We start from the raw sequence: 15822 nt of genomic DNA on the forward strand, positions 1-15822 counted from the left end.
CTCCTCAATCACACCCTTATATTCCCACCCCCACACTGTCACTAAAAAAAAAAAGCTTTACACTTCTGGAGTTAACTTTAGACTCACTTTAAGATCCCTAATTCAGCCAATGGATATGAGAGAAAAGCAAGGAATATATTCAAGTTTTCTAATAAAAACCCAATAATTTTATTTTTAAACATTACCATATTTTGTTTGATCACATCCAGTGCTGAAGAAGACTCTTCACAGATATGCTTCTTCCAGTCCCACTGGCAATTCCATCTATTGCTTGCACAAGAATAGCACCTACAAATTTAACATGATAGTCATGACAAACTGTCAAGCTTCTTCCCCCACTGACAAAAAAAGTAAATTAAATTCCATCTTTATTCATGGAGAGTAGATCAATCTGCTACAGTGTCCTTGCTATATTAAGCTGAAAATTTCATAGTAAGAACAGTTTGAGAGCCCAGAAAGCTTTGATTTATTTATTTATTTATCCAACTAAACCCTCATATATTGAGTTAAAAACGTGGAGTTTGAGTTGTACCTGTCCTGGGGCAGTAACACCTTAAGTGGGGAAGATGATGGGGGCAGAGTCAAGTTGACCATTACATTTGAATGTACCATAACCCAAAGCTCCAGTCTAACACTTGTGGCAATCCACAGAGCTCACCTGCAAGTACAATAGCAATGACCAAAAATAGCAGCCCAGTGAACTGGCCTTTAATTGGATACCTCATTAAAGTGTAAGATTAAGAGCTTGAATACTGAAAATTCCAAGTGCCAAGGACTTAATTAGTAACCTGAAGCATGATGCCACAGGATCTAAACATCTCAGTTAGAAATCTGAAATACTTACGGCTGGTTTTCATACAGATTCATTGCTTCTTCACAGTCATAAAAAGGGTAAGTATGTGATGCAAAAAATATCTTGTTCTCTCCAAAGGTTAACTGTAATGGAACTGAAACGTGGTCTATTGCAAAAGAAAAAGGAAAAAAAAAAAGTTATCTAAGTGGTTGTTGAATTCTTTAGCTCTTGAGCAGAATGATACAATAATACTTTTATTATTGTACTGTACAGGCAAATATTTAACTATACAGTTGACGCTTTGGGTCTCATGACCTGTTATATATGAGCTTTGCTTTGTCTTTTGAAACTCTACAATTTTTTGAGCAAATGGTTTTCAGAAGAAAAGCAGAGATAGGTTAAATGGAAAAAGTAAAATTACAGAATAGCTATGCCTTGTGGAAGTGTTTCTCAGTGTTGCTGTCACCACACTAGAATTTTAGAGTCTAAAAGACTAAGAAAAAAATGAATAAAAAGGTAATTGAACACAGATTAAAACTGGCATGAGAACAGTCATTTAAAATCAAACATTATCTTAAATACGAATTTGTCTTCATGTAAAATTACTTGTTTCATTTGCAGATTAAAACTGTCATTGTCATGTGAATTAAAACAAGTGGTCTTTGTGGTTAATGCCCAACAATGCCCTCAACACAAAGCTACCACAGGCACTTGTGATCTTGGTTTGCTGTACAAGATTTCCCCACAAATGTACTTCTCATCTGGATCATTACTGAGCTAAGAGAATAAAATTTATCTTTAGAAACTGGTGCTTTCCATGGCGAAGCTGCTTAAAATGCCTTTTGCAGAAATCATTAAGCCCTTGTGACAAGTTATTTCACAAGCTATTGGGCAATTTCAAACTCTGCTTTCCTTGAACAGGTTCTTGAATGACCATGAGCAGCATTACTGGAAGTCAGCTTTGCCTGCACTGGGTCCCATCAAATATTTCAGACTGGTAGAAATGCCAGAGGATTTTCTAAAGCATCATTCCTTTCTAGAAATATCCCATTCCCTTGGAAATAGGACACTGCTACAGTAACCGGGGCCATTCCAAACTCAATAGGGTTTCTAAATAGTAAGTGGATGGCTCTGGACTTTCTGTCTCCTACTGGCAGGAAACAATGCCTGTGTTAACAACTGCCTGCCTTCTGCAAAGTGTCTGCCAAGCTTCTGAACATCTTGATATTATTTTTGAATATCCTTTCAGATTGGTCACTATGGGAAAAACTCAGGGAAGTGTATTATTTCTAGGCGACTTGGTTACTCTCATGCCATTCCAGACAGGCTTCTAGGCTTACATTTTATGCTGGAAGATGTCAAGCTGTCATATTTATCAACTCGGTCTCTTTATGCCCTACTTTTCAAAATATTTAGGGAATGTGAATTGGCCCTAAATAAAGCAGTCCTGTTTTAACACTTCGCATAATCTGATACCTCGACATACCCCAGCTATTTAAAAACTTGAGAGATTTTAACATCATTACATTTTGCGCAGCTAAAACTGGATTTTGACCAGCTTCAGCTTGAAGAGAATTTAAGCTTGTCTTAAAATGTGCTTCCAAGTACCACTCTTGGGAAATTCTGATACATGTGAGAAGGTAATCCTGAGGGGTAGCTCTATACAAACTGCAAGAACACTTTTTTAGTTATTTAAATTTGATCAGTTAACAATGAAGGCTGTGTTGTCAGTTGTATTCTATGCATTTATGTATCAGTATGTATGAACTTAAGGCTCAAAAAAAGCACTACTTAGGAAATAGCACAAGAATTATGTTTGGCAAAAGACTGTAAGAGTATAATCAGTGTTTCAGAACAGTGGTACAGCCTTTAAGAATATGACCATATATTTTTCCACTGGTCTTATTACTGCAAAAGCTGGAGGGGACACAGTGGAAAGGACAGAAGGCTTTATGATGGAAAGGACAACCTTCTGACATGGACCAGAAGACAAGTTAATGAAATATAGTTGAGTATAGCAAAACTAAAACAACACATCTTCATACCATACTGCTCTTCTGGCCTCATATCTCAGTTCAATTACAGTAAGATTAGAATAGCTGAATTTTGCTTGTTAGGGACACAGAGTCCCTCTGCTCCTAGTAGAAACACTGGGAATGGCACAGCTGGAAAAAAACAGCTACAGAAAAATTTTGAGTAAAACTTTCTCTTTTTTAAACTAATGTTCAAATGGACAAAGATCAACAATAGACTAATTGAGCCAAGGGACGGGAAGAGGAAAAAAAATGTGTGTTCAGTTTGTATCAAAGGATCACATTAGAAGCAGTGATTTATGTTCTTTCCTTTCTTATGCCCGGCAGGTAGCAATATTTCTTTACCTTGACCTTTCGGTGTTGGAGGAATCATATCAGGTGGGTCACAGATAATAACTCCTTCATTTAATTGAGCACGATGGCTTGTTTCACCAAAGGTACACCAAAGCTTGTCGCTGGTGCTCAAAGTTGGCAATGGACTTACTGTCAGTTTCACCTGCAAACAAAGTTTTCAACAGGTAAAATATTTGAAAGGAAGTAAGTAAGCTCTGCAAGGTTTATGGGCACAGAATTTTCAGCTGCCTTTTTTTTCCAGCTGAGGCTGATAATTTGGCTGGTACCACAGTAAGTGGTTCTCCTTTGCATCTGCTATTATTTTCTTCTTATCTTCTACCACTTTTCCAGATAGGTTTATGCTGAATAAAAATGGTAAAGAAAACTCCTCCCCTGTCAGTGCACTAGATCAAAACAAAAATGTCTGTATGGACACAGGCCCAGCCTTTTATTCTTGTACTCAGCATCCAGTTCAGTAAACAGAGTAGTTAAAACTGAAGTCTTGATGAACTTAATTAAAATTACATTAACCTTAGGTATTATTAGCCAGCAAAAGAACCAAGGCTGGATGGGCTGGAAAAGCTGGAGTTTGAAAGGGCTGAGCAGATAAAAATGGCTTTCTCAAGACTCAATGTACATGTAAAAAAAACCCAAACCCTGACACCTATCATTACTATTGAAAAAGAATTTCTGGGAGAGTGCTGGTGAGATCTTAATGTTCTCAAAGAAATTATCAATAGAGCATGCGTGTAAGAAACTAAAGGAAAAATAGAGAGGGAAAACTTAGCAAGGCAGGAGGAAGGAGGAAGAAGAAATGAGATTTTGGATGCTGCCTTTGATTCAGTGTTTCAGGTGTGTTAATTCTACAATTTAGGTTTTTTGACATTTTGTGTTCCCAATAGAAATGAAGATGGTTCCTTTCCCACTGAAACTGGTCCACTGTGTTATAAGCTGCAATATTTTTTGGTAAGTAAGGTAAATATGAGGAGAAGGTGAAGTGGCAGTATTGCAGGTTGTATGCAGATGCTCATTTGAAGTTGGCTTTGTTTTTGTTGGTTAGATATTTTGGCCTGATATTCTGATATGAGGCACATAACAACACAAGTTAACAAGATCTGAACTAAGAGAAGGTGTGGATTTTAACCAGGCTATGTGCATTCTACTAACATTTTTACTTAACGTAGAGACAACTTTAACACAATGCTGCTTACATCACTTAGGAATAAAATTAAACTAAACCAAAGTGAAGTCTCTTTCTTTCTGATTAAGAGGGATCAAAAGCCATTTAGTAACTCCACTCAAAATTAACCCGATTTTACTTGCTGATCACCAACAGTACATCCTCAGTCTTCACTGGCATGCTGCATTTGAAATCAAAGCAAGCTATGATATACTGGTCACACTCTAAATACTACATTTTGTGGCCACGTAGTAGTTTTGCATGCTGAATTTAACTTCTCCATGTATGCAGACAAATTTTGCTGTGTAAGTAAATCTACTGCTGATTTTAAAGAAACAGTTTATGCCTTCACTACTTACTCAAGTTTATGCTCAAGTAAGCTGAAAGAGGATGCAAGGGCAACATGAAATCTCCCCTATCAATTATCTTTTATGGGCTATACAATATTGTGCAACACTTTCATAATATTCAGATAGCTCTAAGTGCTTTGTCATCCACAATAATGCATCATCGTGGTTTATAGAGAAGGTTAAAAGGAGCATTTCTTAGAAGAAAACATTAACTACAGCCTGCAAGAAGAACAGGCAAGAAAAGATCAGTGTGAGAAGTCTGAAAGGTCGAGATACCCCAAACACCTTATAATTCTTGCTATCACCATGCCCAAAATAAAACAGACATTAATTTGCTTGGTAGTCACATCAATGTCCTTTAAGAACATGTAGGGAAAGCATTTTCTTGTCATACCTTAGCAGGGGCTCTACGACTCATGTTTTGAGGGTCTGCACTGATGATAGTCATACATGTGCCACTTGGACTCCAGAGCCAGTCGTTCTCCTTATCAGCCATTTCACAGTCTGCCCTCTTTGTGCATCTGACAAAATGGGAACAAAACACCAAGTAAAGCAATATTATAGCTGGACTCTGCTTTCTCTGAACTAAGCAACAATTCAGGGACTAGAGACTGAAACTGCAGTACAAGATATCTGGAAATTTGCTTTAATTTTGACTACTCAGGTTGCTACCAGAGAACTATTAAATAAATAAGTGATGGAGTGAATATTGACCATGTTCAAGATATGAAAAGCAAATAGGGAGACAACATACATATGTTGCACAGTGTGTAGGATTACACCACTCAGACATATGAACACCTAATATTTAACAGCATCAAAAAGAGAACGGAGCCATTGCCCCATTTCCTGAAAGTAGGCTGTTTAATCTTCATTTTAACATGTACCAAACTCCTGGAGGAGTGGGCACAACCTTTCTGTAAGTCAAGTTGATGACACCCATGTGCTGGCAGCAATAAGACACCTGGCTCATGAGGGCAGAAATGTGATACAGCAGTGCTGCCTGGGGCGCACAGGAAAGCTCCTGTGAAATCTCAGCACAAGGGAATGCTGCTTTCTTGGTGAAGGGCTTCATTAACTCCTGCCACTGTTTAAGATCCCTCCCTGTGAGGACGCTCTTACCATTGCAGGAAGACATCAGTGGCTGTGCAGCCTCACCAAAAATCCTGGGAGAATTTCTCAGCTCCCCTATAGGAAGGATGTAAAGCAGAGGTGCTGCAGGACAGAATCTGCATATGTGGCTACAGAAGCTTGTCAGAGCGTGTGCTGGGGGACAGTTTCATGCATATTCTTTTCATCCTGTGCAAGGCTTGTGAGAAAACTCTGTAATATCTCTGGCTGTTGTAACAAAAGTCTATTAACTCATCAGGGGCTTTAGTACAGTACAGTTGCTGAACAGTTCTGCCAGCACTACCCTAAGGATATCATTTACATACAAAGGCTACATTCATATAACACGTCCCTAAACACACAATTAAGCGCTGCATGTGAAGATGAGACAGAACTTGGTGCAGGTGAGAAAAACAGTAGAAATCACGTGCTTCTATTTCTATTGGGAGAAATACTACCAAATGCAAAAATTCACATTTGCTTGTTCTCAGAGATCATTAATACTTCAAGTTATTGAGGTCAGTGGTTGTATCAGAAACCTGAAGGGAAATCTAGGGGAAATTGCCTACTGTATGATATATGACATGGCCTTCAACTCTGAGTAGCCAGGAGGAGTTTGAGTTGCATGTTCCAAATCCCCAGGTTTCATCCACTGGAGCTGAAGTCTGGTCTTGAAGAGTTATTACAGAATATTGCATAAATATGTACAAACACATAAGTTTCTCTGCAGTGCTCCACATTATGCTGCACAACAGCCTGTTAGGTACCTTAATGTGAGAGTTCACATTTTCAGGCAGGAAGCTGGAAGCCTGAAATTCATCTGCATGCTATAATTAAATAGCCCCTTTGTTCCAACAGCAAGTACTTAGAACCATGAATTCCCAACTGCTCATGCCAAGGGGTTAATTAACTTAGTAGTCAAAAAGAGAGCTGTAAGACCGCACTTGTCTTTCACCACTCCAATCAATGCACAATGTAAAGAAGAGACATCCAGAATTGTTCTAGTTTGCATATGTTTGAATATTAATTCAGATAACCTCTGCAGACAAGTCAGCCAAAGGCCAGCTTCTGCTCTCATGCAATGAGGTGAGAGCCCGGTGTAGCTACATGTCTCCACAGCTGACATTTATATACCAATGGTATTTTATCTGTACACTTTATCTTCAGACATTAGCAATTTCTTTCTTTACGCTCTTTTATTCTGTTTTGCAACCCTACTTAAAATAAATGCTATATTTTCAGGATTTTAAATAGGAAACACTCTTAAGTTCTGGGAGAACATCTGACTGCATGGTTCAGAGAGCCATAAAACTTGCAGTTGCAAGATGTATAATGATTTTCAGTACCAGCAGAAGCATATATTTTTTCCCAAACTAATGAAATCTGCAGAAGTCAACGGGGACTTATTTGTGTGCATGGAAGATTGATACCAATGTCTGTGTGATAAAATCCAATCCCTATCAGTACTGAGAGGCTGAGTACAAAGAACTGGAATCGCTATGCAAAGCAATAACAGAAGGCATGTGCCACATCTTGATGCCTCCTGCACACAGGGACTCACCTGCCCTCCCGCACACACCAGCCGCAGTATGGGTCCTGGGCCTGTGTGCACTTCTCACAGTCTGAGTACTTGTGGCACTGCTGTACGGGAAGGCGATGCACCTGGGGAGCCAACAGCAAGACAAACAATCACGTGTCTGAGGAAGGTGCATTAACATTAACAGTGTTAATGGAGACTGAAAAGCTTATGCATGGGACTGCACAACCATGCCGCCCATTGCAGGAGAAGACCCTGTACAACTATGTTTAGGGTGTAATTTGTTGTTGAGCCTGGTTATCCACCCGGTCATGACTTACAGCTCAAACTGACAAGCTTTCCCTGGCTCTTCTTCACTCCACTGTTCTCTCCAAACTAGCAAAGCTCACTGCCGCAATCAATAATCACAAGAAAATCTTAAAAAACTGTTCAGTCCCTGCAGTTAGGTTAAGTTACTTCTGGACATGTGCATTATGGCAGCTGCTGCAGAACAGAAACGGTAAGAACATCTTTTCCAACCCAACAAACAGCTTCTGCAGGGCAGGTTCTTCCTGCAGGTTAACGTGGCACCAGCTAGATCAGCCGTATGTACAATATCCTCCCTCCCTACTGTTAGCACGAGGTTGAAATCCTTTGGAAATGTAACCCTAAGTGGCACTTTTAGCCAGAAGGCACTGCAGGAAGTCTGAAAACCTCAAAAAGCCCCTGGTACTTGCAGGGCCACACTTCTCTATGCATAACCCTGATGCTGTGCAGTAAGTTTACAACAGAGAATGGAAAGGGCTGTGGCAGGAAGCAGCACCGTCAGTTCTCAAACTCCCCATAAATATGAGGCTTCTGGGTTTGATTTCTTTTGGGGGTGACAATAAACAATTTGGTCTTTATTTAATGCCTAGAAAAATGAGCTGGCATGTAATCAGCACTTTTAACCATGCTGCTGAATTGTGTAAGAGGAGAAGGGACATACTCTTCCCAGACTGTTAAGGACTATGTTTTACCTATGAAGAGTGAAAAAAGCTTACTTATAGAGGTAAGCTTTCTTTTATTTTTTATTACTTAATCTTCTCATTTAAACCTCCTGGCAGTTACAAAGCTACTTTGCAAGTCCAAATCTGGCCTGATTTCACATTAAAGGAGTTCAACCTGACTTGGGCAGTGTGGATGGACTTGATGATCACCAGAGTTCCCTTCCAGCCCCTACAGTTCTGGGATTTGGTGATTCAGTTAGAGAAAATGTCAACACTTGGTAGCGTTCATGCATTTACTACTACATAGGCTTATCTCTTCAGTACTTTCTACTCCCTTATCTTCCACAGGTTGCTTTCTACCCAGACCTGAGTTACTGGCACAGTGCTTCACTAACCAGCTCCCCTCTCGTGAGTAATTTAATATGCACTGAATGGCTTTGTTATGACAAAGTGTCTGCTTCATAATTATGGCAAGCAGAAACAAGCTCCAGAGATTGGCCGTCTCTACAAGTTTTACATAAACTGAAAGGTTTTTACAGAAAAAAAACAGCAGCTTGGCTTACAGACAGCTTCAAAATCCAGAGAAACTGATTTTAGAGATTTTAGGGTTTTTCTAATTAGCACTTGTAACCAGAGAGAGAGGTAAAAGCCATAACAAGCACAGACATTGGTGAGAACAGTGACTGCCACAGGCTTTGGTGTTACTGCTGGTATGGGACATATCAGAAGGAATTGAAGATCCTTCCACTTCTCTTTACTTTTAATGAGCTACAGTGAGTACAGCAATAGTGGAGCAGTCCTTTCCAGCTTCAATGGGCCCTCCTGACCCTTGCCCATCTCCAGGAAGTGGATAAGGAGTATCACTCTTCCCCATATTTTGTCTCCAAATAATTTATTTTAAAGGCTGCTTCATGTTATCACCCATCACATCACTTGGGTGGCAAGTGCCGCAACTGCCAAGCAGGTCAGTGTTCAGCATGCACAGCAGCACAGCAATTGTGCCCTTCATTGTTTACCTCCTTTTAAATAACTCTAAACCATTTTAACTCCCAGGGCAGGGTTCTGGTACACTTTTTCCCACAACCTGAAGCTGTTCTGAAAACAGCAGAGTGTGTTTCAGCATTTATTCTTCCCCCCTCACTTCTGTCACTTCATTTCTTCCAGCTCTGAAGGCCTCCATTCTCAAAGTGGGTTGGACTGCTCATTGTAATTAACTCCCGGAGATGACAGTAATGTAATGCCGTGACAGAGCTCCCAAGTTTAGTTATTCACATTTAAGCTGAACAGGTTTTGTAAAAGAAAATTATTATTCCCAATATTTAGAAACTGATGTGTCTATGAGAGATACTTAGAAAAGATTAAACTGAAATACATTCTTTGGGAGAAATTTTCTGCGCTCTAAATTTAAACATTTTGTAGAGATGGAATTAGCAGCAGCCTTTGTAAATTCTCTATTTCAAGCACACTATCACCAGAAAACCTGCCTTGCTTCAGGTTTGCCCCAAAGCTTATGCTGCTCAGGGCACAGCCTGGTGAGGACACCAGGGTTCTGAAGCGATGTGCTGGGGCCCTTGGGGTGCTAGGCTGCCTGGTCTGGCACTGCCATGTCAGCTACTAGCATCGCAAATCCTTAAGTATTCACAGAATCACAGAAAGGCAGGGGTTGGAAGGAACTTCAAGAGATCAATGAGTCCAACCCCCCTGCTAAAGCAGGCTCCCTACAATAGGTCTCACAGGTAGGCAGCTCAAGCATCCTCCCTCATGTGCAGCTGCCTGACCCTGCAGCAAACATCACAGCTTCATCCTTTGCCCAGACCCCATTAGAGAGCTTCAGAGGTGAACTCACTTCCTGATCTCAGTCTGTGAGCATTAAGGACATTACCGTTCTCCAAGTGACAGTCAAGTGATTAAGCCCATCACCTCTGCTTGAGGGAGCAAAAGACAGAGGGGAACTGAAGCTGGTAGAAGGAGGAACATAATTCACCTTCTGTTTTCACCCACCCCCTAACCCCAGCAACATTTTCATATATTTGTAATAACCTGCTTTTCTTCTGCCTGTAGTGGTGCACACACAAATGCAGTGCAGGGGCAGCTCCAGTGATGAGGGTGAGTTCCAGGATTGACAGAGAAGCGTCAAATCTCAGGTAAAGTCACAGAGAAATTTAAACTGGACCTGATGCTTCAAAAATGAGAGATACGTTACCTTGTCTGTGGTCATCACATATAGATATTCTTGGGTTTTGTCAAGGACCAGATCATTCTTTATGGGTTTATTTAGTTCAATAGTCAGAGAGCTGTACTCAGTTACAGTGGATGACAGGAACACCTGTTCCATGGAAGAAAGAAGGGTGGGAAAAGTTGTTATTTTTTGATTATCATGAATGGAAATGCTATGTTTGCTCAAGCTCACAAATTCATATTGGTGAAAACATTTCAATCTGAAGTATTTAACATTACAGGCAGAAAGCACAGCAGAAAAATAACAGAAAAGAGATTGCTCTCTACTCACAGTAGCCAGTATTTGCATTGATTGGTTTTATTTTCTGTTTTGTTTTTGTTTTTTTCTAAATACTGATTTATTTGAGTGCCATAAAACTCAAATTCTCAATTTGGAGCCACTGTAGTTGAAGGTGTTCAAATTTGTTGACCTCCTTTACAGTGTGCAGTTATATCAGCTTCAAATTTCAAACAACATAGTGACACATGGCCGTCACTTCTCTTCAGCAAAATAGCACAAACGGTTTGACAGTCTCCATAGTTCAACAGTATGGACACACAAACCCCTGAACCACGTGCTCCCACAGTCAGAGTTTACCAGAGCTCCTGCTTCAGGTTTACATTGTTATTCTGTTCACTGAATGGCCGCAATGATTACAAAATGAAAATCTGCTCTTAAATGAGTAGGGGCTTGAACAGATTTAAGGCCAGAGCAGATGTTAGATTACCTATAGCTATTATATAGGGCTCTTGGTAGGTATCTAAACCTTTGGGGAGAGGTATCATTCAGTCAATGCTAATTCTACCTGTGAAGTGAAAAGCTGAGGTACACAAGAAGTAGCTTGTCTTTATTTTTCTTTGAAAGTAAAGACACTGAGCGCCAAGAGAATCTGCTCCTGCTATGTGATCCTCTAAATCACGTTTACTTTCAGAGCATCAGCACGTTATCAGAACAGTCTGCAACCTATTCAACATGCTCCAAACTTTGAAGTCAGATTTGTTACCTTCAGAATTTTTCCATCCGAAGTCCCCACAAAGGCCACGGTGTGCCCATTCTCCACAGTCACAGTAACAGCCGTGAGATTCATCCCTTCTTTTTGTAATACTGGCTTCTCTATAACACCATTTTTACTTCCCAAGAGGTATGGTAAGTGTTCAGAGCCACAGGGGAAATTTTTGCTTGCATTCTAATAAGGAACAGCAATACAGAGGGATGTTAAACATTCAGATCACTAATTCCTAGCTAAGAATGAAGTGCAACACTGCTACCACAATATGATACCCCTCAGACATAGGAGAGCAGAAAGAGAGAAATGGGTTGCCTGGCCACGTTACCCAAGCCAACGAGCTGCAATCAGAAAGCAGTCTGCTAATTGCAAACTGCTTCAGTTCTACTGCTTTTCAGGAGACATAGAGAGGAAATGGTCTTTGTTTTTGTCTCACTGCAGAAGCACAGATTAACAAGTAACCAGTTCATTTAATTAGCTTGTCATATAGATCAGGTTTACCAATTTTGTTTTGAGGACTGTTTTTTAAGCTGTTTTGGTTTTTAATTTGCTGCACTCCATAGAAGAGCAGCTCACTGGCAATTGTCTCATGAACATTCAACATGTTCAATATGCTTTAATCTGAAACTGCAGAAGGAAGTTCATCCACACCTTGTCTTTCCTGCTACTCTGCTCTCTAACTGGAAATCCACATCTCCCTTTTGCTAGAAGCTGAGGCCACTCCAATTCTCACAGTAACAGTTTGTGTATTGGCTGCTCACCTCAAGTGCAGGGTACTGCAGTAAGAAATATTGGGGTTTGGAATCTTCTAATCAGTGTTAGAGATCTACTGCATGGCTGTGATTTCATGAGATGAAGGATTCTGCATCAATACCATTAATGACCTGGTATTCCCATGCCTCATCCCTTCAGATGTTCACTCCTATCCCTGGGCTGCAGCATGCCTGTTTTCAAGCTGTGCTCAAGCAACTGCTTATGGAAGTGTGTAACTTCATTGCGTTGGGGAATTAAGACATATTTCTTCAAGTTTGCTGACTTATTTTTTAAGGGGATTCAGCCCCTCAACCCAGATTACAGTTGGCTGCAGTAACAAATGGCATGCACAAATGAGGACTGGGAATAGGTTGAGAGGCATGGACAAAAGCAAACATTGAACGGAGAAGCTGAAAACTGCATCATAAAGCCAGAGCCATAAATAGAAAATCAGTATCTTGAAGGATGTCAGTGTCCTCCAGTATCCAAGGCAATGAAAAGCCATGAAAATACATGCAATGTCACCCTCATGCTGAGGGTCTATTTTGAGCCAGGAAAATATGTGAAAGGCATCTGAATATAAGAAACATGCATATTTCCAATTATCTGAAAATTCCAATCCAAGTGAGAAACAACACTGAACTCCGGGTATCGCCTTGAAGATCAATTATACCACTTAAAAACATTATAGATATGTTGGCTGTGAACAGAATTGTCTACAGTAATCATCTGGAAGCTGATCATGGGCATAACAAATCATTGCTTATGACTCAGTAATTTCCACACACCAGAAAGAACTCTTTAAAGAAATGCATTCATGAAAACAGATAATATTCCACTTTTAGAAGACATCTACTCTTTTTTAAAATACTCCAAATTATAAATACATTGTTGCTTCTCTTCCACTTCTTGCAACTACATTGTTGCTTCTCTTCTCTTCCCGACCACATTCAATTTCTGTAGCAAATCCATTGAGTGAATATCCCTTTTTCAATCATCTGATCTCACTGTATTTTATCTCAAAGCCACATAAAAATTATACAGTTGTATATTATCCACTATTCCTACCACAGATTCTAACATTGATGCTGATATTACCTGTCCATGTGGTCCACATGGGTTTTCTACTGCAAAGAGTTTGTAAAACATGCTGGTATTCTTATTTGTATAACAATCATCCCGGTTTTTCTCCATTTTTTCATTGATGTGTCTCAATGAAAACACACACATGGCAGATTTTAGGGAGCCATTATCTTTGTTTACTTTGCTGAAGAGCGCAACGAGCACTTTGTCATCAGAGGCAGAATCTGTAGCTTGTCTTTGCTGAGCCATGCTCTTAGCCAGCTCTTCTCCTGGGGTGGTGACATAAGCAGAATGACAGTGATCATAGGAGCCATCCTCATCTTTGCAGCCCAAGTCCATTTCAAAGTAGGAATAATAATGGGCATCATCTTTGCAAAGACGTGCAATTAGTGTGCGGTTATTGACAGGCTGCTTCTCTTGCTGGTTAAAAATGAAATAAACGTAATTTTTATCCTCAAAGACTGTCACAAATTGTTGTGTGCTTGAAGAATGATACGCTGATTTAACAGCTGCCGAGTCCGAATACATTTCAAAAATGTCTTTCCCATCCTTCTCGTGGAGCTGCCGAGTGCTGATTATTATCCCATTATCATTTGGTCCATTCCCTTTCCCAACAAACAGCACCTGATCATTGTCTAAGGAAGTGATCAGCCCCACTGTCGATACATTCTCATCGTTGCTTGCTACAAAGGACTTCTCTCCACTAGTTTCCACATAATGCGTTACTTTGGTAATGTTTTCTAGATCTCTGGTGGCACAAATCCCTTTAAAAAGGCTCCCACACACCACAATTGTTTTATTTTCCTTGTTCAGCAGCAATAATTTGTTGTAATTGTCAGTCAGTACTGCCTCTTTACATTGATTTTCTTCAATGGGAGGTGTGCATTTTTTGTTGTCCTTTCTTGGCCCTGTTTCCACATGTATTCGTACCACCAGATTTTCTGTAAGCTGATACAGAGCATTTACCACTCCCAAGTAGATTATGCCAGTGTCATTATCCACTGTTAGATGATTTAGCTCTGTGGCACTCTGAAAAAATTTCAGTTCTTCACTTCTGGAAAAGGTGATGCAAAAGCAGCTCAGAATGCTCAGCGTCCAGATCCATAAAGCCATCTCTACGTAATACCTAAAAAGGGAAAAGAAGAGCGTGAAAACTAAGAAATAAAATTGACATGAAATTCGGAGATGTGAAGCTTTACATAATGATTTTGGACACAAATATACTCACCCTTATGCTTGTGCAGACATCACAAAGATTATAAAAGAGTCAAATCTTGTTAATTGTCTATCAGTGTAATATGGTGGGGAAGGATGGAACGAGGTCACATGCCCAAGCATTGAACATATAACCCATTAGATAATTCTGTGCTAAAGCACAATGAGGTCAATGGACAATTTGAAATGTAACAAGAAGTGGTAGTGTTTCTCCAGTTTCATACTGTGTGAATTGTTAATTACTGAGATTCTAAAAACAAGCTGGGGAAGCTGGCATTTCAAGCAGCGGGGGAGGCCTTACATACAAGTAACGCTGGGGACATTTGGTGTTGCAGGACTTTCCTGATGAAGAAAAAAATTCTTCTGTAGACTACAAGGAGTGCATCTGGCTCTTACTCTTTGAGAATCCTCCACTGCCATAAAGCTGCTTCCTATGCAACGTTGCCTTTGATATTACTGGTATGCATTACAGTCTGACACTCCGCTTTAGCACCACAACTGAATGGTTTTAAATCTGCCTTTAAAACATCATTTAATCACTGAGAGTTTTACATGCTGAAGATGCTCTTATGTGTTGCATTGTTCAACCCTCTCAAACAATTTCTGCTTCCAAAGCAGATTGTCCGGCTCTGTGGAATTAAGCAAGCACTTTCTGAGACTTGTAGCCTGGCCTAATTGTAACTGTGGGACCTAAATAAGAAGGCAAATCTAAACTGGCTTCCTAAGAACTGAACACTTTTCAGTGTTTTCTGCAAGTTTTTCATTCTGAGAGCATAAAACAGAGGGCTTGGACAGAAATGTTTGGGGGAAAAAATAAATTGTGTTTGGAGGAAATACTGAAAAAAAACCACAAGTATGATCCACAGCTTTTTCATAATTTTCAAAGTAAGTCATGGGATTCCATAGTGAGATGAGGAGAAACTCAATGAACTCAAAGGGAATGTGGGGATAAAACTGGAAGTATCTGGAACTGTGAATAGAACTGAAAAAATGAAACCCACAAAAGACAAGAGATACATTCAACAAAGTGACCTAACTGGGAAAAGCCTGCTAAGAGGAGGAAAACAGCAGAAAATACCAAAGAAAAAAGAAAGAATAAAAGTGACAATGAAGGAGCCACCCTTCTGTGCCAGTTATAACTGCTGTGTTGGCAGCAGTGACAGACGACAGCAGGATGTGAAGGAGAATTGCCTGAATCACCATTTATACTGGATAACTGAAGTTAATCATCAACAATAGGGTT

General features: G+C 40.0%; 1 protein-coding gene across 11 annotated transcripts in view; it reads right to left on the minus strand.

Annotated features, from left to right (window-relative positions):
• The window catches only part of PLXNB2 (plexin B2), a 245409-nt gene that overhangs the window by 59843 nt on the left and 169744 nt on the right, over nt 1-15822 (minus strand). For all 11 annotated transcript variants that reach the window (XM_085521146.1, XM_015852624.3, XM_085521181.1 and 8 more), the window contains 8 exons: nt 13380-14490; nt 11526-11708; nt 10508-10630; nt 7361-7461; nt 5084-5210; nt 3172-3322; nt 845-959; nt 186-288 (listed from right to left, as the gene is read on the minus strand). In XM_085521146.1, coding sequence (XP_085377272.1) covers nt 186-288; nt 845-959; nt 3172-3322; nt 5084-5210; nt 7361-7461; nt 10508-10630; nt 11526-11708; nt 13380-14490 — 2014 coding nt within the window. The remainder of the gene's footprint in view (nt 1-185; nt 289-844; nt 960-3171; nt 3323-5083; nt 5211-7360; nt 7462-10507; nt 10631-11525; nt 11709-13379; nt 14491-15822) is intronic.

This window comes from Coturnix japonica, chromosome 1, assembly GCF_054131305.1.
Source record: "Coturnix japonica strain WE chromosome 1, WE-NBRP24, whole genome shotgun sequence".
Classification (NCBI taxonomy): domain Eukaryota; kingdom Metazoa; phylum Chordata; class Aves; order Galliformes; family Phasianidae; genus Coturnix; species Coturnix japonica.